This window comes from Oncorhynchus tshawytscha, linkage group LG12, assembly GCF_018296145.1.
Source record: "Oncorhynchus tshawytscha isolate Ot180627B linkage group LG12, Otsh_v2.0, whole genome shotgun sequence".
Classification (NCBI taxonomy): domain Eukaryota; kingdom Metazoa; phylum Chordata; class Actinopteri; order Salmoniformes; family Salmonidae; genus Oncorhynchus; species Oncorhynchus tshawytscha.
In genome coordinates, this window is record NC_056440.1 from 23,491,132 (window position 1) to 23,515,371 (window position 24,240).

The 24,240-nt window shown below is 40.0% G+C and overlaps 1 protein-coding gene across 1 annotated transcript in view; it reads right to left on the minus strand.

Annotated features, from left to right (window-relative positions):
* The window catches only part of htr7c (5-hydroxytryptamine (serotonin) receptor 7c), an 89,323-nt gene extending 65,360 nt beyond the window's left edge, over positions 1 to 23,963 (minus strand). Inside the window, exon 1 of the mRNA XM_024438453.2 lies at positions 23,023 to 23,963. Coding sequence (XP_024294221.1) covers positions 23,023 to 23,483 — 461 coding nt within the window. The 5' untranslated portion in view covers positions 23,484 to 23,963. The remainder of the gene's footprint in view (positions 1 to 23,022) is intronic.
* Between the last annotated feature and the right edge of the window lie 277 nt (positions 23,964 to 24,240).

Below are 24,240 nucleotides of genomic sequence, written 5' to 3' on the forward strand. Positions count from 1 at the left end.
GTGCGCCATCATGCATAGATTTATTTGCAGCTTGGCTTCCCAAATCATTTAAATGTATCACCGATCATATTTGGCTTAAAGTCGCTGTCCATTACAATTTCTCGCAGGTAGTAGGTCTGTTTGGATGCATTTTGTTTGAGGGATCTTTGTCCAGACCTTTATGGTGTTATTTATACAGGTATCATCTTCCTATAGTATTGATTTTCTTCTTAAATATAGCTGGATTTCCATCTGTCCATTTATCTGTTGATGCCGGGTTCATCCATACAATAATACATTTTTAGATGGGCGGCTATCAATATTCCCTCTAAACTGCGAACGCGCACTTCCTCCAGGACTGCCGCTCAGAAGAGATTTCGCCCCATTAGTTTGCACTATATAGATCAAGTTTTTTTCTGTGATCGAATCAACATTATATCAGACCCTTTTCAATGCAACAAAACAAAACAATTCTAACTTTCCAAGACTGAGTCTGTGATTATGTAGTCAGAGCTAGAGCGCAACAGAGTAGAATTCTATTGGCGGATGTAACCCATGAGCGGTTTTTCAATCGCCCTCGAGTGAATTGGTTTTTCAGATCAGAGCGCAGAGCTGCGTGTGTGCACATTTGTTAATATTCTTTGCTAGTTAGAGAGTTATTAGCCAAGTTTTAGATAAGTATAGGTCAGCAATAGGGAGTTACTGCGTGTAGGCTACATTTCAAGCTGTAGTTGAAAAGCCTGTCAGGTAAAAAGCTTACGTCGTAATTAAAGGGGCAGTGTTGTATTTTGAGACATGCTCGAATATGCAAATACACCAATAGGCAGAGGGGTAGCCTACATTGTCTAATTCTCTGTATGGTAATAATAATGATATTTTATTTTGTAAACTGGTACAACACAATACAATGCAATTTACAGTCACTTATTTGGTCCATGGTGTTACAGACCAAGAAAAAACAAATTAATTCATGTCAAGCCCTTCATAATGTAAAAATGTTTTAAAAAATGTTTGAAACCTCATGTAATGTAGGGCGACATTGAACACCACATATAGGATTTGCTCCTTTGGCTTTGTTGGTAGGCCTACATTATTCTCAAATAGGCACAATATCGTATTGGCTACTGTCTAAAACTGTAAGGGTACAGCCTCAGTTTTCAATGTCAACACGGAAGTTGCACAAAATTCTCACAATGATCAAATTTCCAATCACAAGACTGAAAATTTGTTTACTGTCCCAAACAATTAGAGTGAACATTGGCAGCTATGTAATAATTAATTAGGTTTGGTCATGCTAGCCCACCTGCATGTTTACATTGTTAGATTGTTTTAAGTTTGACACTGGCATTTCTTCCTCCCCAAATGAATGTGCTCAGTAGCTTGTCACACTGTTTAAAAATATTTGGAGTGATAGTTACTGGTCGATTCTTGGACAGGAATTCAAATCTTGGGAGGACATTCGTTTTAATACTTAAATATTCCATCTTTGTAGGTCCAGTATAAGCTGGTTTTCCAATGTTCCAAAGTTATACTGATGTAGTTTTGTCAGATCTTAGGAGATAGTAATACATAAGTATTTCAGTTTATTTTGATCCCATTTAAGTTGTCATGGCGTTAGAAGCTTCTGATAGGCTAATTGACTATTTGAGTCAATTGGAGGTGTACCTGTGGATGTATTTCAAGGCCTACCTTCAAACTCAGTGCCTCTTTACTTGACATCATGGGAAATCTAAAAAAATCAGCCAAGACCTCAGAATTTTTTTTTGTAGACCTCCACAAGTCTGGTTCATCCTTCGGAGCAATTTCCAAATGCCTGAAGGTACAACGTTCATCTGTACAAACAATAGTACGCAAGTATAAACACCATGAGACCACGCCGCCATCATGCCGCTCAGGAAGGAGAAGCGTTCTGTCTCCTGGAAATGAACGTACTTTGGTGTGAAAAGTGCAAATCAATCCCAGAACAGCAGCAAAGGACCTTGTGAAGATGCTGGACGAAACAGGTACAAAAGTAACTATATCCACAGTAAAACGAGTTCTATATCGACATCACTTGAAAGGCTGCTCAGCAAGGAAGAAGCCACTGCTCCAAAACTGCCATAAAAATAAAGACTATGGTTTACAACTGCAAATAGGGACAAAGATTATACTTTTTGGAGAAATGTCCTCCGGTCTAATAAAACAAAAATAGAACTGTTTGGCCATAATGACCATTGTTATGTTTGGAGGAAAAAAGGGGAGGCTTGCAAGCCAAAGAACACCATCCCAACCGTGAAGCATGGGGGTGGCAGCATCATGTTGTGGGGGTTTTTTGCTGCAGGAGGGACTGGTGCACTTCATAACATTATTGGCATGATGAGTCAGAAACATTATATGGATATATTGAAGCAACATCTTAAGACATCGTCAGGAAGTTAAAGCTTGGTCGCAAATAGGTCTTCCAAATGGACAATTACCCCAAGCATACTTCCAAAGTTGTGGCAAAATGGCTTAAGGACAACAAAGTCAAGGTATTGGAGTGGCCATCACAAAGCCCTGACCTCAATCCTGTAGAAAATTTGTCGGCAGAACTGAAAAAGCATGTGCGAGCAAGGAGGCCTACAAACCTGACTCAGTTACACCAGCTCTGTCTGGAGGAATGGACCAAAATTCACCCACCTTATTGTGGGAAGCTTGTGGAAGGCTACCTGAGACGTTTGACCCAAGTTAACCCATTTAAAGGCAATGCTACCAAATACACTCAATTTGTATGTAAATTTCTGACCCACTGGGAATGTGATGAAGAAATAAAAGCTGAAATAAATCACTCTCTTACTATTATTCTGACATTTCACATTCTTAAAATAAAGTAGTGATCCTTACTGACCTAAGACGGAATTTTTACTAGGATTAAATGTCGGGAATTGTGAAAACCTGAGTTTAAATGTATTTGGCTAAGGTGTATGTAAACTTCTGACTTCAACTGTATGTCTTGTTTGACTTTCTTATAGATTTGCAATAAAATGCTAATTAATTACTTAAAAATCATACAATGTGATTTTCTGGATTTTTGTTTTAGATTCCGTCTCTCACAGTTGATGTGTACCTATGATAAAAATGACAGACCTCTACATGCTTTGTAAGTATGAAACACTGCCGATTTTGCAGGTTATCAAATACTTCTTCTCCCCACTGTATATACTGTACTAGATACCATCTAATGCATCTTGCCTATGCCGTTCTGTACCATCACCTATTCATATATCTTTATGTACATATACTTTATCCCTTTACACTTGTGTGTATAAGGTAGTAGTTGTGGAATTGTTAGGTTAGATTACTCGTTGGTTATTACTGCATTGGCGGAACTAGAAGCACAAGCATTTCTCTACACTCGCATTAACATCTGCTAACCATGTGTATGTGACAAATAAAATTGGATTTGATTTGATCTTAAATAAGCATGCCTCTTTCAAAAAATGTAAAACTAAGAACATATATAGCCCTTGGTTCACTCCAAACCTGACTGCCCTCGACCAGCACAAAATACATCCTGTGGCAGACTGCACTAGCATCGAATAGTCCCCGCGATATGCAACTATTCAGGGAAGTCAGGAACCAACACATGCAGTCAGTTAGGAAAGCAAATGCTAGCTTTTCAAACAGAAATGTGCATCCTGTAGTTCTAACACTAAAGTCAATTGAGAATGAGAGCACCTCCTCCCAGCTGCCCACTGCACTGAGGCTAGGAAACACTGTCAACACCGATAAATCCACGATAATCGAGAATTTCAACAAGCATTTCTCTACGGCTGGCCATGCTTTCCTCCTGGCTACTCCTACCCCGGCCAACAGCTCTGCACCCCCCGCAGCTACATGCCAAAGCCTCCCCAGCTTCTCTTTCACCCAAAACCCAGATAGCGGATGTTCTGAAAGCACTGCAAAACCTGGACCCGTACTAATCAGCTGGGCTAGACGATCTGAACTCTCTCTTTCTAAAATTATCTGTTATAGACCTATATCCATCCTGCCCTGCCTCTCTAAAGTCTTCAAAAGTCAAGTTAACAAACAGATCACTGACCATTTCGAATCCCACTGTACCTTCTCCACTGTGCAATCTGGTTTCCGAGCTGGTCACGGGTGCACCTCAGCCACACTCAAGGTACTAAACGATATCATAACCACCATCGATAAAAGACAGTACTGTGCAGCCGTCTTCATCCAGCCGACTCTCAAGCCGACTCTTTTCTCTGTATATATCAACAATGTCGCTTTTGCTGCGGGTGATTCCTTGATCCACCTCCACGCAGACGACACCATTCTGTATACATCTGGCCCTTCTTTGGACACCGTGTTAACAAACCTCCAAATGAGCTTCAATGCCATACAACAGTCCTTCTGTGGCCACCAACTGTTCTTAAACACCAGTTAAACTAAATGTATGCTTTTCAACCAAACGCTGTCCGCACCCGCCCACCATCACTACTCTGGACGGTTCTGACTTAGAATATGTGGACAACTACAAATACCTAGGTTTCTGGCTAGACTGTAAACTCTCCTTCTAGACTCATATTAAACATCTCCAATCCAAAATTAAATCTAGAATCGGCTTCCTATTTCGCAACAAAGCCTCCTTCACTCACACTGACAAACATATCCTCGTAAAACTGACTATCCTACCGATCCTCAACTTCGGCGATCTCATTTACAAAATAGCCTCCTACACTCTACCTAGCAAACTGGATGTTTTGTCACCAAAGCCCCATATACCACCCACCACTGTGACCTGTATGCTCTCGTTGGCTGGCCCTCACTACATATTCGTCGCCAGACCCACTGGCTCCAGGTCATCTATAAGTCTTTGCGAGGTAAAGCTCCGCCTTATCTCAGCTCACTGGTCACCATAACAACACTCACCCGTAGCATGCACTCCAGCAGGTATATCTCACTGGTCATCCCCAAAGCAAATACCTCCTTTGGCCACCTAGCCATCCAGTTCTCTGCTGCCAATAACTGGAACAAATTGCAAAAATCGCTGAAGTTGGAGACTAATATCTCCCTCACTAACTTTAAGCGTCAGCTATCTGAGCAGCTTACCGATCGCTGCAGCTGTACACGGCCCATCTGTAAATAGCCCATCCAATCTACCTACCTCATCCCCATATTTGTTTTTATTTACTTTTTGGCACACCAGTATTTCTACTTGCACATCATCATCTGCACATCTATCACTCTAGTGTTAATTTGATAAATTGTAATTAATTTGCTACTATGGCCTAATTATTGCCTTATCTCCTCACGCCATTTGCACACACTGTATATAGAGTTTTTCTATTGTGTTATTGACTGTACGTTTGTTTATTCCTTGTGTAACTCTGTTGTTGTTTGTGTTGCACTGCTTTGTTTATCTTGGTCAGGTCGCAGTTGTAAATGACAACTCGTTCTCAACTGGCCTACCTGGTTAATTAAAGGTTAAAATAAGTAAATAAAAAATGTTTTGTAAATGTGAATATGAATTATGCCCCCATTTCAGATTACTCTGACGTTTTTCTTGCCCTGTATCCAATGACATATGAAAACTTGCTTGGTAGGTCGATGTCCTCATTGTGGTTTTACAGACGTGTTTAATACGTTTAATGTACACTTTATTCTAATATTTATGAAATGCGCAGTTATATTTAGTTGCACCTATTTGTTTTCCCTCAACTCCAATCCCATTCGATGCGTGGAACTAATGTGAGAGGGGCTATGTCTACATAAGAGTGCCAATTTAAACTCACAAAAGCTTTGACGAAGGCTGTGAGGCTGATACGTAAAGCTTATTAAAGAGCAGTGCTACTATCAAGAGCAGTGTGCAGGTTTCCTCTTTTTCCTCATATTTGAGATTCAAATAGCCACCCTTTACCTTGATGACAGCTTTGCACACTATTGGCATTCTCTCAACCAGCTTCACGAGGTAGTCACCTGGAATGCATTTCAATTAACAGGTGTGTCTTCTTAAAAAGTTCATTTGTGGAATTTCTTTCCTTCTTTATGCATTTGAGCCAATCAGCTGTGTTGTGTCAAGGTGGGGGGGGGGTAATACAGAAGATATCCCTATTTGGTAAAATACCAATTTTCAAGACCTTTGAAAGTTTCTTCAAGTGCAGTCGCAAAAAAACATTAAGCGTTATGATGAAACTGGCTCTCATGAGGATCACCACAGAAATGGAAGACCCAGAGTTACCTCTGCTGCAGGGGATAAGTTCATTAGAGTTACCAGCCTCAGAAATTGCAGCCCAAATAAATGCTTCAGAGTTCAAGTAACAGAAACATCAACATCAACTGTTCAGAGGAGACTGTGTGAATCAGACCTTCATGGTCGAATTGCTGCAAAGAAACCACTTCTAAAAAGGACACCAATAAGAAGAAGAGACTTACTTGGGCTAAGAAACACGAGCAATGGACATTAGACCGGTGGAAATCTCTCCTTTGGTCTGATGAGTCCAAATTTTATGGTTCCAACCACCGTGTCATTGTGAGACACAGATTAGGTGAACATGTGTGGTTCCCACTGTGAAGCATGGAGGAGGAGGAGGTGTGATGGTGTAGGGATGCTTTTCTGGTGACACTGTCAGTGATTTATTTAAGACTCACTTAACCAGCATGGCTACCACAGAATTCTGCAGCGATACGCCATCCCATCTGGTTTGCGCTTAGTGGGACTATCATTTGTTTTTCAACAGGACAATGACCCAACACACCTCCAGACTGTGTAAGGAATATCTGACCAAGAAGGAGAGTTATGGAGTGCTGCATCAGATGGCCTGGCCTCCACAGTCACCCGACCTCAACCCAATTGAGATGGTTTGGGATGAGTTGGACCGCAGCGTGAAGGAAAAGCAGCCAACAAGTGCTCAGCATATGTGGGAACTCCTTCAAGACTGTTGGAAAAGTATTCCAGGTGAAGCTGGTTGAGATATTGCCAAGAATGTGCAAAGATGCCATCAAGGCAAAGGGTGGCTACTTTGAAGAATCTCAAATATTTGTTTAACACTTTTTGGTAACTACATGATTCTATATGTGTTATTTTATAGTTTTGATGTGTTATTATTCTACAATGTAGAAAATTGTAAAAAATAAATAAAGAAACACCCCTGAATGAGTAGGTGTGTCCAAATTGGTTGTTGATCATTGCTCGACAACCATTTTCAAGCCTTGCCATAGATTTTCAAGCTGATTTAAGTCAAAATTGTAACTCGGCCACTCGGGAACATTTACGGTCTTCTTGGTAAATAACACCATCTCCCAGTGTCTGTTAGAAAGCAGACTGATCCAGGTTTTCCTCAAGGATTTTGCCTGTGCTTAGCTCCATTCCGTTTATTTTTTATCCTGAAAAAAGTCCCAGTCTTTAACGATTACAAGCATACCCATAACATGATGCAGCCACCACTATGCTTGACAATATGGAGAGTGGTACTCAGTAGTGTCTTTTGTTGGATTTGCCCCAAACATAACATAACATAATATTCATTACAAAAAGTACATTGCTTTGCCACATTTTTTGCAGTATTACTTTAGTGCCTCGTTGCATGATGAAATAAAGGTAAATAAATCATTATGATGTATGTTTTGGAATATTCTGTACAGGCTTCCTTCTTTTCCCTCTGTCAATTAGATTCATATTGTTCAGTAACTACAATGTCGTTGATCCATCCTCAGTTTTCTCCTATCATAGCCATTAAACTCTGTAACTGTTTTAAAGTCACCATTGGCCTCATGGTGAAATACCTGCGCAGTTTCCTTCCTCTCTAGCAACTGAGCTAGGAAGGACGGTATATTTGTAGTGACTGGGTGTATTGATACACCATCCAAAGTGTAATTTTGTAACTTCACCAGGCTCAAAAAAGATATTCAATGTCTGCTTTATTTTTATCCAACTACCAATAGGTTCACTTCTTTATGAGGCAATGGAAAACCTCCCTGGTCTTTGTGGTTGAATCTCACTGCTCGACTTGAGGGACCTTACAGAATTGTATTTGAATGGCGTAGTCATTCCAAAATAATGTTAATAAATCCTCTTGAGCTTACTTGAGACGCAGACGTCTCACCTAGAGCTCTAGAAATGCACATGCGCGACGCTATATGCTAATGGTATTAGTTAAAACGCAAACGTTCGTTAAAATACACATGTTTGGTATTAAAATAAAGCTACAGTCATTGTGAATCTAGCCACCGTGTCAGATTTTTAAAATGCTTTTCGGCGAAAGCATGAGAAGCTATTATCTGATAGCATGCAACACCCCAAAAGACCCGTAGGGGATGTAAACAAAAGAATTAGCATAGTCGGCGCTACACAAACCGCACAATAAAATATAAAACATTAATTACCTTTGACCATCTTCTTTCTTTGCACACCTTGATGTCCCATAATCAATACTGGGTCTTTTTTGGATTAAATCGGTCCATATATAGCCTAGATATCGATCTATGAAGACTGTGTGGAAAACGGAAAAAAAGAGCGTTTCATAACGTAACGTCATTTTTTAAAAGTTAAAAATTGACGATAAACTTTTACAAAACGAAATACCTTTCTAATGCAACTTTAGGTATAACTACACGTTAATAAGCTATAAAAATCATCAGGAGGCGATGTAAATTCGATAGCCTGCCGTGTGGAAAAATGTCCGGAGAAAAGACAGACAATGCCTCGGGTCGGTGGTCGGAGAGAATCGGTTCCCTTTGGGCGGATCTACCAAGAATCAATTCAGATTCAAATGAGGAGACTCTATAGATCCTGTGGTAGCTGTAGGTACTGCAAGCTTGGCCTAATATATTACGGTTCACCTTTAACAATTCATGGGAGTGGCGCATGGATACTTTTTTCCATCTCCAGTGATCAGATTTTCCTGCGCTTTTCGATGAAACAGACGTTCTGTTATAGTCACAGCCGTGATTTAAACAGTTTTGGAAACGTCTGAGTGTTTTCTATGCACACATACTAATCATATGCATATACTATATTCCTGGCCTGAGTAGCAGGACGCCAAAATGTTGCGCGATTTTTAACAGAATTTCCGAAAAAGTAGGGGGGAAGCTTAAGAAGTTTTAAACACCATTTTTGCACACAGAGTCAATGCAATATAGGGCTCCTGAGTGGCACAGCAGTCTAAGGCACTGCATCTCAGTGCTAGAGGCGCGTCACAACAGACCCTGGTTTGATTCCAGGCTGTATCACAACTGGCCGTGATTGGGAGTCCAATACTTTTTAATGTATTTGTACAAATGTCTAAAAACATCATTCCACTTTGACAATATGGGGTATATTGTGTAGGCCAGAGACAAAAAAAACTCTATAATCAATTTTCAATTCAAGATGTAACAACAAAATGTGGAAAAAGTCCAGGGGTGTGAATACTTTCTGAAGGCATTGTAGCTTATGTGGACAATTAATACACAAACACTGTACATAATCCATAGAATACACAATGCATTAACCAACATGTGTAATTATGCATGCTTGTATCCATGTTCTGGTATGAATGGATAACCAAATAAAATGACTATACATTCATTTTAAAAAGTTAAATAAATGTTTTGTCTGCTCATTTATTTTCTAATGGGAAGATCACTTGACAGGACGGAAATACATCCTTTTCTTGCTGCAGCTTTCTGCTCCCCTGATTCCGGAGACATTGACAAATGTTTTTAATCTTATGATTATCTCAGGTGCTATCCCCAGGGATTGGAAGGCGGCCCATGTACTCCGTCTCCACAAAGGTGGTGACCACTCCAACCCCCTAAAAATGTACCTTGTCAAAATTGTCTTGCCTAGCAACATTTTTAGAGTCATTAATCAACTGTCAGCTTAGATCCTTCTTGTATATGAGATGCATTCTAAGTGTTCACCAATCTGGTTTCAAGCCTGGTCATAGCACCATCTCTGCTGCAACCTTGGTGTTAAATGATGTGGTAATCGGTATGGATAGGAGGAAACACTGTGCGACCCTCTTTATTGACTTATCAAAGGCTTTTGATACTGTTTATTGGTAAAGAATATTGTCTGCAATTGGTATGGACCAGGAACTTTTAATATATTCCCTGGTTTTCCCAAATTCCCAGTTGAAGGATTCTCGGAATTAGGAGCGAATAAGCAGGAAATCCTTCAACCAGGATTTCTGGAAAAAAAACTGAAATTTATTGAACATTCCTGGAATTTTGCAACCCTAAGTACTATATTTATTATTCTCCAAATCACATAAATGATGATTAATGCATAAGTACATTGGATGGTGCCCTCATTGATCGTGTACATGCTTATAAATATCTGGGCATCTGGATTGACGAAAAGCTATCTTTTACAAAGACATTAGTCATTCAAATGACTTTAATTATAGTAATAGTTCATGCCTTTCATTAAATAGCAGGAAAAAAAATAATTCAGTCGACATTTGTATAGGTTATAGACTATGGTGATATTGTCTGTATGAAAGCAGCTGCCACTGTATTGAAGCCACTGGACACAGTTTATCACAGCACATTACGTTAGGTGGTTCCATACACATCACTGCGTTTTGTATCAGACAGTAGGCTGGCCCTCTTTGAAGTATTGTAGATCGATGTATTGCACTCTTTTTGTTAAGAAAGCCCGCCTGCATAAACTTCTGCCGTACCTTACTTCATTCTTAACATATGAGAGAATAGTTCGTACCTCCGCACCTTACTTGTGGAATAATCTCCAGGCTCTCTAAAATGGAATGAATTGGTGCCTCTAGGGCAATTCAAAAGGCAGATTTTTACTGAAGAATGTGTTGGTTTTCTATGAGTATTTTTTGCTTTTTGTGTATTGATGTGAACCTTGATGAGTATATTTATGTTTATAGTGTATGTTGATGTGTATTGATGTGTGAAAATGGCGGATCTGTAAAAGAGACCTTGGTCTCGGCATGACTCCCTGTTTTTGCTTGTTTTTCCTAAAACCACCGGCATGTAATCGTGTCATTTGCGCGACTTGCAGAATCATAATAATGTATGCATTCATACCCAGCTAACAACAAACATTCCCACAACTTCAGAGAACATTCCCTTAAGCGTTTAAGAGTCTCATTGGGTCACCTAACATTTTCATATGAATGTTCCAGTGATGTGCAATGACTGTTTCCAAGATATCATTCCCTTAATGTCAAAAAGACTTGTTCTCAGAATATTCAATATTAATGTTATAGACACATTTCATGGGAATGTTGCAAGAACATTCATGTGTCTTGTTTTCTGAGGGTTAGATGAATATTCCATCAACGTCACGCCAAACATACACCGAACATGGTTGCCATGTTCTCAGAATATAAGATGTTAATGTTCTAGACAAGCTGTTCTATCATGGTATCCTGGAGGTTTTGGTCTTGTTCTCAGCTTGATCCGGGGTCACGCATATTTAGGACGTTGCCTGATGGTCCCAAAAAATTATATGAAATGGTCTGAATGGAATATCAGCCGTTTTACGGGCTCATGACCAATTGTGCAATTTTGTGTGTTGTTCTGGCACAGATAAAAATAAAAAAAAATCATGTTTACGCCATCATTTCCTATGACCGAAAAGAGCGTCTGAACATCAGAACAGTGACCACTAACCTCAATTTGGATGAGCATTTCTAGATCAATGAGTCGGAGATGAATGACATACTACTCATCCAGGAGAAGGCCCAAATCCCCAACACTCTAAGAAGGAAGAGGGGGCATTACAGAGGCCAGCATACAGGATATCTAACAAAACAACCTCGGTGAGTGGATGAACCACCTTGAACCCCTGTTCTATTGGCGAATGTCCTTTCACTGGAGAATAAACTGAACAAGCTCACTGAGACCATCCTATCAATGTGATCTGAAGAACAGTAATATTCTGTTTCTCTGAGTCGTGGCTGAACAAAGACATTGAACATATCAATCTAGCGGTTTCTTTCTATACAGAATGGCAGCTGATCCATTCATAGCTAATCCATTCATTATGTGCCTGTTGGCAAGATCAGGGACACCCATACTTCCTGTTTCCATCACAGCTGTCGTGATTTTTTTTCTCCATACGGTACGACTTTACTCGCATAAAATAGTGGTGACAGATATACATGGTAACATTGTTAATTTATACAGGATTTATTATTAAACCTGGTTTACGGCATTCCGATCTTCCTGCTACGCCAGCTAATCCCACATAATTGATTTTATTTACTTATTTCAGCAAGTTTCGGGTTTTTCTGTATAGTTGTCTAATGTTTGTGGGGCATATTACTCTATTGTAATATTACTCCTTAATCACTATGATAAATACCAATTGTTTTTCTTGAGTGTGCATTTAACAGAGCTGAGATTTACTTAGATGTGCAAAGTGTAGCAATACAGGTGAAATCAGTCATTGACACAGACATGGTGGGGTACCAGGAAGATTGGAATGCTGTGAACCAAGACGTTGGGAGTTCAAATCCCAAATCTCCAAACCCTCAGAAAACTGGACATATGAACGTTCTTACAACATTCCAAGATTATTATAGTTTTGTGTTTAAATATTAGGGTTTTTTCGATTCTCATTTGAAATTCAGTTTAGTTTCAGTTAGATTTCAGACTTGATTTACTCGTTTTATTCAAATTTAGTTTGACAAAAACATTTCTATTTCATGTTTATATTATTTAGTTTCAGTTTTAGTGTTAGGGACACAAAGCAGCATATGCGTTGGAGGTAGGGCTAGAGGTCTTTACGGGTCGAACAGACCCGAAATCCCGAGATCCAACCCGGGACTCAAGCGGGAGCTTGTTATCTGTGTTAGCCAATTGCAGCACAATAAAAGGTACAGCTTATGTACAGCTGAAACTGGTTCTGGCTGTTCATGTCAAGTGTGCCTGCTGCTGAGGAGAGACACAGAGCGAGTGAAAGGAGACTTGGCCTAGGCTACTGTTGATTGGGAACATGTAAGCCTTTTTAATTGAAGTAAAATTAAAGTTAGAGGAGAAATAGTATAGTGAAAAGAGCCCTACAAAAAGGTCCTCGGGGACAAGTTTTAATGGACAGAGATGAGAAGAACGTTGGCGCGGCCAAATAGACTGTGTCGGAGGCTAGGAGATAGTTATGTGTTGTAGGCCTATAGTTGTGTTTCTGGGGATGTCACTTATTGCCACTGTTGGGCAGTAATACATACATTTATGGGTCAGGTCATAGGTTAGGGTAGGTTTAAATGCCCAGTGCTGTCAAAATTCTGTTTTTTTAATGTGTTTTGTATCATTTTGTAGAACAGCTGATGAAACTACCACTGTAAAAGTTTGAAAAATGTGATCAGTGTTATTTCCTGATAGTTGCTGGATGAGAATACAACATACACAGGACATTCTAATCAGCAGGTTTGCATGGGCGGAAGTTTCGGCTGTCCATGGTGACATCAACATGCGGCAAATTTGGTCAATAGACCAATAAAAAAAAGAGTTCCAAACCTCTCTGCCAATAACAGCTAGTTTTCAGTTTCCCCCTCCTCACTATGACCACCCCAAGACAATCCTAGAAAGAGGATTCTAGCTTTAAAGTCTCAATGCAGATGTTTTTATCAATATCAAATAATTTCTGCATAACAATTAAGTACCGTAGGGTAAATAAGAATTTGTTCTTAACTGACTTGCCTAGTTAAATAAAGGTTCAACTTCTCTCAAGCAGGGATTACTGTAATCCACAAGAAAGGGAAAAACCCGCTAAAGTGCGCCTCCTATAGACCAATCTCTCTCCTTAACACAGATTGTAAACTGGTCACCAAGATGCTTCCTAAGAGACTGGAGTCATGTCTTCCCCTGTTGGTCAACCCAGATCAGACTGGCTTCATAATTAATAGATTGTCCTCCAATAATCTCAGAAGGATCTTTGATATAATTCACCTTGCTAACAAAAACAAAATACCTAGTGTCGCAGTCTCCCTCGACGCTGAAAAGGCCTTTGATAGGGTTGAATGGCCATACCTCTTTCGCGTCTTGGAAAAGTTCGGTTTAGGTACAGTGTTTGTAAATTTGATAAAATCACTCTACAAATCTCCTAAAGCTAGGATTGCTACCAATGGGATTACTTCCTCCTCTTTCCCTCTTTATAGGGGGAACAGACAAGGTTGCCCAATTAGCCCCCACCTCTTTGCCCTCGCCATTGAACCGTTGGCTGAGGCTATTAGAACGTGCCCTGACATACATGGCTTTGAGGTGGGCCCCCATACCCATAAATTATCACTCTTTGAGGACGACCTTATCTTATTTCTAACAAACCCAGAACACTCCCTCTCTCACTTGCAGATCCTACTACAGTGTTATAGTTCTTTCTCTGGATATAAGGTCAATTTTGATAAAAGCGAAATCTTACCGTTGTCTGTCTTTGACCATCATACCATCAAGCACAAGTTTCCTTTTAGATGGTTGCCTATGGGCTTCACATATTTGGGCATAATGGTGGATGGTAATCTGAACAACCTCTATAAACTCAATCTGGCCAGTTTGTTGCAAAAGGTGGAGGTTGACCTTTGTAAATGGATGGACTTACCTCTCACTCTACTGGGTAGAATCAATGTAATTAAAATGAATGTCCTGCCCAGGTTTCTATATCTGTTTCAATCTCTCCCTGTTCCCGCAGCATTTTTTTCCTCTCTCGACAAGCTGACCAGACGGTTTATCTGGCACGGCAAAACCCCTAGGGTTGGCCTGGATAAACTGGCCCTTGATTACAGTCAAGGGGGCTTAAACCTCCCCAATTTTAGAATGTACTACTGGGCTGCACAGTCTAGGTTTCTGGCTCAGAGGTTTGACAATGGTCCCTCTCCCTCATGGTTGAACATTGAAAAGCGTGAGGTAAATGATGACACTGGGGCAGATTTGTTTTACAAATGGGACAGAAAATCTATAAAAACCATCACAGACAACCCTTTAATCATACATTCTGTCCTGGCATGGTGCAAACTGCATGAGCTGTTCGGACGAGGGGGATTCCTTTCCCCTAAAACCCCTTTATGGAACAATAGATTGATCCCTATGTTTTTCCAGAATAGTAACTTTAGACCATGGTCTGATAAGGGGATCACTCTTCTGGAACATTGTTACGAGGAGGGAGTTCTTATGTCTTTTGATCAGCTGAAACAGAAATAGCACTTGCCTAACAGGGACTTCTTTAGCTACCTACACCTACGAAACTTTATTAGGGTGACTCTCAAGGGACAATGAAACCTGCCTAAGATGTCACCTATTGAACAACTCTGCCACGCAGACCAACCACTGTTCAAGACCATTTCCCGTGTTTACAATGCTCTTATGTCAGGACTAACACTGCCTGGGCTAGATAAACCCCGACTTAGATGGGAGAAAGATCTGGGTATTGATCTTGATGAGGATCTATGGAGTGACCTATGCAGGGATGGGGTTACATCCACATCGAACTCCAGATACAGACTGATCCAGTTTAATTTCCTCCATCAGCTCTATATCACCCCATCTAGACTGCACAAGTTCAACCCAGATATCTCCTCCCTATGTTTTAGATGTGGCTCAGATGAAGGAACATTCCTCCATTCCACTTGGCAGTGTTGAAAACTACACGGTTTCTGGCAGGGGGTATGCGATACCATATCCTCAATTCACGGGGTTGCATTCCCTTTAGACCCGGAGGTCTGTCTACTGGGTAACTTTACTAACACCAATCTTAGGCAAAGCCATACTATAAAGCTTATAGAAATATTGCTAGCGATTGCCAAGAAATGTATTGCCTTGAAATGGAAATTGGATTCCTCCCTGCCAGTTGCAATGTGGCTATCGGAAGTTAATAGTTGTATCCCTTTGGAGAAAATCACTTACTGCTTGAGGAATAAGTTAAAGACATTTTACAGAATTTGGCAACCTTTTATTGACTATATGGAGAATCTCCCCCCACATCTCATTGATTGAATCTATATATAATCCTCACAATGTTTCACACGTAACGTATAATATGTAGCCTACGGCAGGTGATCCAATGTCTCGTTATTTATTTTATTTTATTATTGTATGTTTGTTTATATAATTATTATTTATTTTTGTTACACTTGTCTGTTACTGTCACTTTGTCCTATCATTGTCTAATATCTTTTCACTTTTGTTTTGAATGTTCTTAATTGGAAAATGCAAAAATAAAATATTTAAAAATATATACAAAAATAAAAGGTTCAATAAAAATGTGTTCAACATCAGAACTCCAAATAATATTACCTTGTTTTACTCCAATGTTTCTAAACAATGTAATATAAACACACACTATAGCCTCAATACAATACAAATTATACTTTTGATATCATGGATGCCTGGTCAGCCCTTTCAGACATAGCTCTGTATATTAATTTGAGAGTGGTTACATTTCTCCAGGCCCATGCATCCCTCAGCTTTTTACCAAAACAGAGACTGGGTGTTCCATGTGTTATTGTTTCAATGAAGGAATCTAGCTTTAAAATGACAAAGTCAATCTCAATGTGACTTGGATTTAAAAGGATTAGTACCTAGACTGGTCGCAGAAACACGACGGAAGGAAACTCTTTCCCCATGTTTAAATTAATGACATGCTTTTTCAACTTTAGTAATACATGTAAGAAGAATCAACCTTTATCTGACAGAAACAGAGAGGAAAAAACAACAAATGAAGTCATAGCACATTTGTTAGTTAATGATAGTGATGCACTAGTCCCATAAATCCCAAACCTAGGCAACAGCAGCATTAGGTCTGAGGAGGATGTCGGATTCTCTTGGACAATTCCGGGGAGGGTCCGCTTCAGACAGACAACTCTTTATTTATTTCACCTTTATTTAACCAGGTAGGTTAGTTGAGAACAAGTTCTCATTTGCAACTGCGACCTGGCCAAGATAAAGCATAGCAATTCGACACATACAACAACACAGAGTTACACATGGAATAAACAAAACATACAGTCAATAATACAGTAGAAAAAAGAAAACAAAGTCTATATACAGTGAGTGCAAATCAGGTAAGATAAGGGAGTTAAGGCAATAAATAGGCCATGGTGGAGAAGTAATTACAATATAGCATTTCAACACTGGAATGGTAGATGTGCAGAAGATGAATGTGCAAGTAGAGATACTGGGGTACAAAGGAGCAAAATAAATAAATACGGTATGGGGATGAGGTAGATAGATGGGCTGTTTATAAATGGGCTATGTACAGGTGCAGTGATCTGTGAGCTGCTCTGACAGCTGGTGCATAAAGCTAGTGAGGGAGATATGAGTCTCCAGCTTCAATGATTTTTGCAGTTCGTTCCAGTCATTGGTAGCAGAGAACTGTAAGGAGAGGCGGCCAAAGAAGGAATTGGCTTTGGGGGTGATCAGTGAGATATACCTGTTGGAGCGCGTGCTACAAGTGGGTGCTGCTATGGTGATCAGTGAGCTGAGATAAGGCGGGGCTTTACCTAGCAGAGACTTGTAGATAACCTGTAGCCAGTGGGTTTGGCGACGAGTATGAACCGAGGGCCAACCAATGAGAGCGTACAGGTCGCAGTGGTGTGTAGTATATGGGGCTTTGGTGACAAAACGGATGGCACTGTGATAGACTGCATCCAATTTTTTGAGTAGACTGTTGGATGCTATTTTATAGATGACATCGCCGAAGTCGAGGATCGGTAGGCTGGTCAGTTTTACGAGGGTATGTTTGGCAGCATGAGTGAAGGATGCTTTATTGCAAAATAGGAAGCCAATTCTAGATTTAATTTTGGATTGGAGATGCTTCATGTGAGTCTGGAAGGAGAGTTTACAGTCTAACCAGACACCTAGGTATTTGTAGTTGTCCACATATTCAGAGCCGTCCAGAGTAGTGATGCTGGACTGGCGGGCCGGTGCGGGCAATGATCGATCGCATGTATTTAGTTTTACTTTCATTTAAGAGCAATTGGAGGCCACGGAAGGAGAGTTGTATGGCATTGAAGCTCGTCTGGAGGTTAATTAACACAGTTTCCAAAGAGGGGCCAGAAGTATACAGAATGGTGTCGTCTGCGTAGAGGTGGATCAGAGACTCACCAGCAGCAAGAGCGACATCATTGATGTATACAGAGAAGAGAGTCGGCCTGAGAATTGAACCCTGTGGCACCCCCATAGAGACTGCCAGAGGTCCAGACAACAGGGCCTCCGATTTGACACACTGAACTCTATCAAAGAAGTAGTTGGTGAACCAGGCAAGGCAATCATTTGAGAAACCAAGGCTGTCAAGTCTGCCAATAAGAATGTGGTGATTGACAGTCGAAAGCCTTGGCCAGGTCGATGAATGGCTGCACAGTAATGTCTCTTATCGATGGCGGTTATGATATCGTTTAGGACCTTGAGCGTGGCTGAGGTGCACCCATGACCAGCTCTGAATCCAGATTGCATAGTGGAGAAGGTACAGTGGGATTCGAAATGGTCGGTAATCTGTTTGTTAACTTGGCTTTCGAAGACCTTAGAAAGACAGGGTAGGATAGATGTAGGTCTGTGGCAGTTTGGGTCTAGAGTGTCAACACCTTTGAACTCTACCAGGACATCATAATTTGAAACCAATGTTTGCAGGCAAAACAGTGGTTTTAGTGAAGGTAGATGATGCAAACTAAACACTTACGAAAGGCATTCATTAAAAATAACCTCTGCATTCTCCATTACCTAGCTAGCTAGTACTTTGTGTATTGCGGGTATGTTTACACTAGGAAAATAAGAAGATGTGGCGGTGACGTCATCGGTGACACGCGACCCTTTTCCGACACCTTCTCTCTGTCCCAACTGATTCAGGAACTTCTACAGACATGTATGCAGGAACATTGGTACATTGTAATCAGTCTGTCGACAGAGATTAGTGACGCACAAACTAGGCCTATTTAAAACATGCCATCTCCTGGCAGCATTTACCTGCCAGATTCAGATGCCTGAAAACCCCGTTGGAAAGAACTGCTTGGAAACCCCATTTGATTTTTGCCCAAAGTTTTTTTTTTTTAACTACCTAAAAACTGAACATAATTTATTATGTTTTTCTTAGTTCGTTTGGGAGTCAAAGATAATAGTTTCACTAAGGTTCACATTTTTCAAATTGGTTTCTTAAATTAATATAGTTTTTTCATGATTAGTTTTTAGTTTATTTTCAGTTTTAGTTTATATAATAACCTTCCAACATTGGTAACCATGTTCTGGGTATGTTCTGTTTGACATCAAGGGAGTGTTCTAACACTAACGCCAAAACATGCTAAATAGTTTCTTATGATGTTTTTGCTGACATACGTAGAATGTTCGCCTAGCTTAGGAAAACTGGACACTCAAACGTCAGGGGAACATTACTGGTAACATAAAAACGGTCTATCTAGAATTGTTAACTGGTTATTCACAGTCAAACGGTCTTTGCAGTGACTAAACATAACTTTAACGTTGGCATGTAAGAAACAAATCTAGCGACCAACCCTTATAAATTGCTTGATCCACTCACAAAGGGCTGTGAATCAATAATTAGATTATTGCTAACTGGATAAACTAAACAACAAAAAACACTGGGCACAGATGTCAGTTCAATGTCTAGATTTGATTTACATTTGTTTGAGTTGTCAATGTGAATTAAACAAAAAAAATTCACCCAGTCATTGGATTTAGCTTCAAAGTTGGGTGCGAAAAATACAGAATTCCCATACTTTGATGACTAGATAACATCACATAGATTTTTTGTTGTTGAAATTATGTGGAAACAACATTGATTCAACCAGTTTTTGCACAGTGGGAAGTGTTATTGTTGGCAAGCTCATGTTTTTTCTGCTGGACAACCTCAAGCGAACCAATTCACATCCGGCTTACTGTGTATCATTTGGTGCTATAAATGTTTTAACTAATGTAGGGTTATGTGATATTTGGCGAGACCTCTTCTATGGTATGCTACTCTAAATATTTCGATATCCGATATAATCGTTTTGCTCTGTTAATGACTAAATCATTCCAGACTGTGCAATTTTTGTGCTTATTTACAATATCATAGTCACACTAACCAGGCTTCCATCCAAACCTTTCATGAGAGTAAAGTACATGTCAGGAAAAAAAGCACATTTGTCATAAACGTTCCAAATGTCGACAAAACAAAATACGCTAGACAAGGTGGGCATTTTTTGTGTCAGTAAAATGGCGCTGGAAACGCCTTTATGCGCAATCCCCTTGGGTTGTGCCGTGGCGGAGATTTTTGTGGGCTATACTCGGCCTTGTCTCAGGATGGTAAGTTGGTGGTTGAAGATATCCCTATAGTGGTGTGGGGGCTGTGCTTTGGAAAAGTGGGTGGGGTTACATCCTTCCTGTTTGGCCCTGTCCGGGGGTGTCATCGGATGGGGCCACAGTGTCTCCTGACCCCTCCTGTCTCAGCCTCCAGTATTTATGCTGCAGTAGTAGCTAGGGTCAGTTTGTTATATCTGGAGTACTTCACCTGTCTTATCCGGTGTCCTGTCTTATGTGTGAATTTATGTATGCTCTCTCTCTAATTCTTTCTTTCTCTCTTTCTTTCTCTCGGAGGACCTGAGCCCTAGGACCATGCCTCAGGACTACCTGGCATGATGACTCCTTGCTGTCCCCAGTCCACCTGGCCGTGCTGCTGCTCCAGTTTCAACTGTTCTGCCTGCGGCTATGGAATCCTGACCTGTTTACCGGACGTGCTACCTGTCCCAGACCTGCTGTTTTCAACTCTCTAGTGGTAGAGATACTCTTAAAGATCGGCTATGAAAAGCCAGCTGACGTTTACTCCTGAGGTGTGGACTTGCTGCACCCTCGACAACTACTGTGATTATTATTATTTGACCATGCTGGTCATTTATGAACATTTGAACATCTTGCCATGTTCTGTTATAATCTCCACCCGGCACAGCCAGAAGAGGACTGGCCACCCCTCATAGCCTGGTTCCGCTCTAGGTTTCTTCCTAGGTTTTGGCCTTTCTAGGGAGTTTTTCCTAGCCACCATGCTTCTACACCTGCATTGCTTGCTGTTTGGGGTTTTAGGTTGGGTTTCTGTACAGCACTTTGAGATATCAGCTGATGTACAAAGGGCTATATAAATAAATTTGATTTGATTAATAACCATCAAATCAAAGTAAACTTGAAGTTACGCAATTATATTTTGTGGTCCTCCCACTGGGACTCTGGAAAGCATAGGCTACAGTTTATTAGGCCACAGATCAAATAAATTATGATGAACTTCACAGGGTGGTGAAAGTCCATGGTGATGAGCTTGATTGCGCCTTTCCAATAAAAATAGCGTCTTATTCTTATGACATGATGATCGATACTTGGCTGCCAATTGACAAATAAAAATAATCTTGCTATTTTGTCCATAATAATCTCATTATGTATGTACTGTAGCCTAGCCGCACTGTATCTGCAAGCTGTTGGTTAGAGAGCACGTGCCAAGACCAGAGTAGGCATATTTGCTAAATAGCGCAAAATTCTAAACCATCAGTAGAGTTGAACATGCTATGGAAACCCATTTAACTAGTTGGTTTTTTTCGGTACATGGGAATTTAACCGCAAAAGTTTATGTGCACTACATCATCACACACAGCATTTTATCCACAAGCCAATTTGATGGAAACACCTCTGGTGGGAAAATGCACATATTGTTTTTAGCAGATTTTAGAATATTGGCATGCAAATCTGTTGGCAACTGGATGGATAACCTAGCTATTCTCATTAAATAATCATGTTTATTTTGGCTTAGTTTATAAATGTATACTTAATGTTTAACATGTTGATACAGTCTAACTGAAAAAAAAACTGTACAGTTTATTTGTAAAGTTAAAATAGAGTCTTGCACAGTCTTACCGGTATATCGTCTTACACTTCATGATACATCTTCAATGTCAAATATCGCGATATTCGATTTAATCATAAAAATCAGCCCAACCCCAGACTAATGTCACCTAATAGCCTATACATTAGATACTTCCTTCCTTGTTTTAAGGTGAGTATTGATAAAGTGGGACACTTTATGAAAATGTGCTTTCTGGAACACCTTACAGAATCATCCCATTGTCTCAACTCCCAACATGATACCATTCCAAATAGCTTAAAAACTCTACTAGACTATACAAAATAAAAAAATATTGAAAAATGGATGGATGACTCTTCTTCAAACATATTGTCCTGAGACCACATTTATTGTCGATACTGGCATATTGGGACACCTTGATTGTCAAAGTGGGACACTTCATTCTTTATTGTAAACAAACTTCATCTAGGCCTATCAGCTCAACATTCTCAACAGTATACTCTAGTGGAAATGTTGTAGAATGAAACCAGAAAGACCTCACCCCTCAACAATTTCAATTAGTTTTATTGTCACCAGAGTCAAATACACCAAATAAATGTTTTTTTGTCATCATATGGTTATGAATATAGCTAGCTAGGATTTTTTATGTTGTTTGATGTAATATCTTTCTAAGTGAAATGCAGCTATGCTAGCTGATAACAGATGAGGAAAATTAAATCCAACATTTCATCTGATTTAGAAAATTTAGAGGATTTCTGTTAAGAAAACATGTATTTCATAATCCCCCAAAATATTTTATTACATTAAAATGGCCTAGAGGAGTGTCCCAGTTTGACAGTAGTTAAATTGGCATACTGGGACACTGCCAAAATGTCTATATTCTAAAAAGATGAGAGAAGTAAATCAAATTAAATAGTATTGGTCACATACACATGGTTAGCAGATGTTATTGCTAGTGTAGCGAAATGCTTGTGAGTAAAAAGCACATCCCATTACAAAATATGTTTTACTGAGACACTGAATATCCTTTCCTAGGTCTAGATAACCATAACATTTTACCTCAGAACCCTATGTAATTTTACTTACCATTATGTCTCTAGTCTAGAGACACGTGTCATTCCATGGGACGTCACTCCCATTGAACCCATTAGTTATCCTGACATACTTCCTCACTAACACACAGGCATTGATTGTTGGTTATGTTATTGTACACATTTAAAGATATCCATTACAAAGCTTGAGTGTTTCACTTTACCATTATTCACCCTACATTTTATTCCACTGTTAGAGTTTAACTAACTCACCTGTCAACGCTGATCACGCACAGGGTCATGATGGAGGCTGTGCAGCACATTACATCCATACCAATGAAGATGTTGCAAAACACCTCCCCAAAAAGCCACTTGCCTCCAGTTAGGTCGGTCACTATAACAAACGGCATTACAACTATTGCCACGGAGAGATCTGCCACGGCCAGAGACACAAGAAGATAGTTTGATGGTTGTCTTAGTTTTTTCACCACGCAAACCGCTATGACAACCAATGTGTTTCCCATCACAGTGACTGCTGTGATGATAGCCAACATCACTCCGATAATTATCTTCTCTCCACTGCCGAAATCAAGTAGTGTCTCCCCGCACGTATCGTTCCACATGACTGTAGGATCAGCGGTGACGTTGTAGACAAGCTCGAGAGTGCCATTGATAACTTCGGAAACATCCTCTCTCTTATTGAAAGTGTGATCGACGTCCGAAGTATTGAACATTACGACAGTAATCCCGGCGGTGATCCAAGGGACACCTCGCCTGTGTAGGCTACTCCAGTTAAGCGCATACTTGATTAGTTTGTCTCTGGTCTTGGATCCAGTACCTATTTTCTTATATAAAAAGACAGCCAGTACTGAGAAACATAAGCCCGCTCATCAAAGCCATGCACAGTCAGAGCTTTCACCTGCCCAAAATAGTGATTCGCACCTCTCCAAAAATAAGAGGCGAAAAACAATAATGCATTCTATGGACAGCACCGCGTTTTCTTCAGAGAAAAATCCCTAAAACGTCACAAATCACTTGAAATGTTAAGCAATTCTTAAAAAGTTGTTTGCACGACGCGCTTGTTTCCCTGTGTGGTTTGTTTCGTTTCGCTGACAGATGTGAATTTCCTCACGAGTGGTTTAGCTCCGTCTGCGAACGCTCACAACAGAAAATGAGTTCACAAACACAGGCTACGACGCAAGTTAATTGAATAGTATCAAAACGGTGATTTCTCATGTACTAAAAGCTATACGGCGATTATGAGGGGGTGGTGGGTGATCAGGAGGGACAACAGGATTTAAACAATTAAGGAAACGGATCATTCTTCACATATTTACATAATCGGAACTCTAAATTGAGGACAGACAGTATAGTATACTGGTTCAAATTGAGGACATTGCTGTATTAGCCTAATACTATCCTCAATTTAGATTCATGGGCTATAAATGCCAAAAAATCTTAATTTCACATTATTAAACATAAACCAGGTAA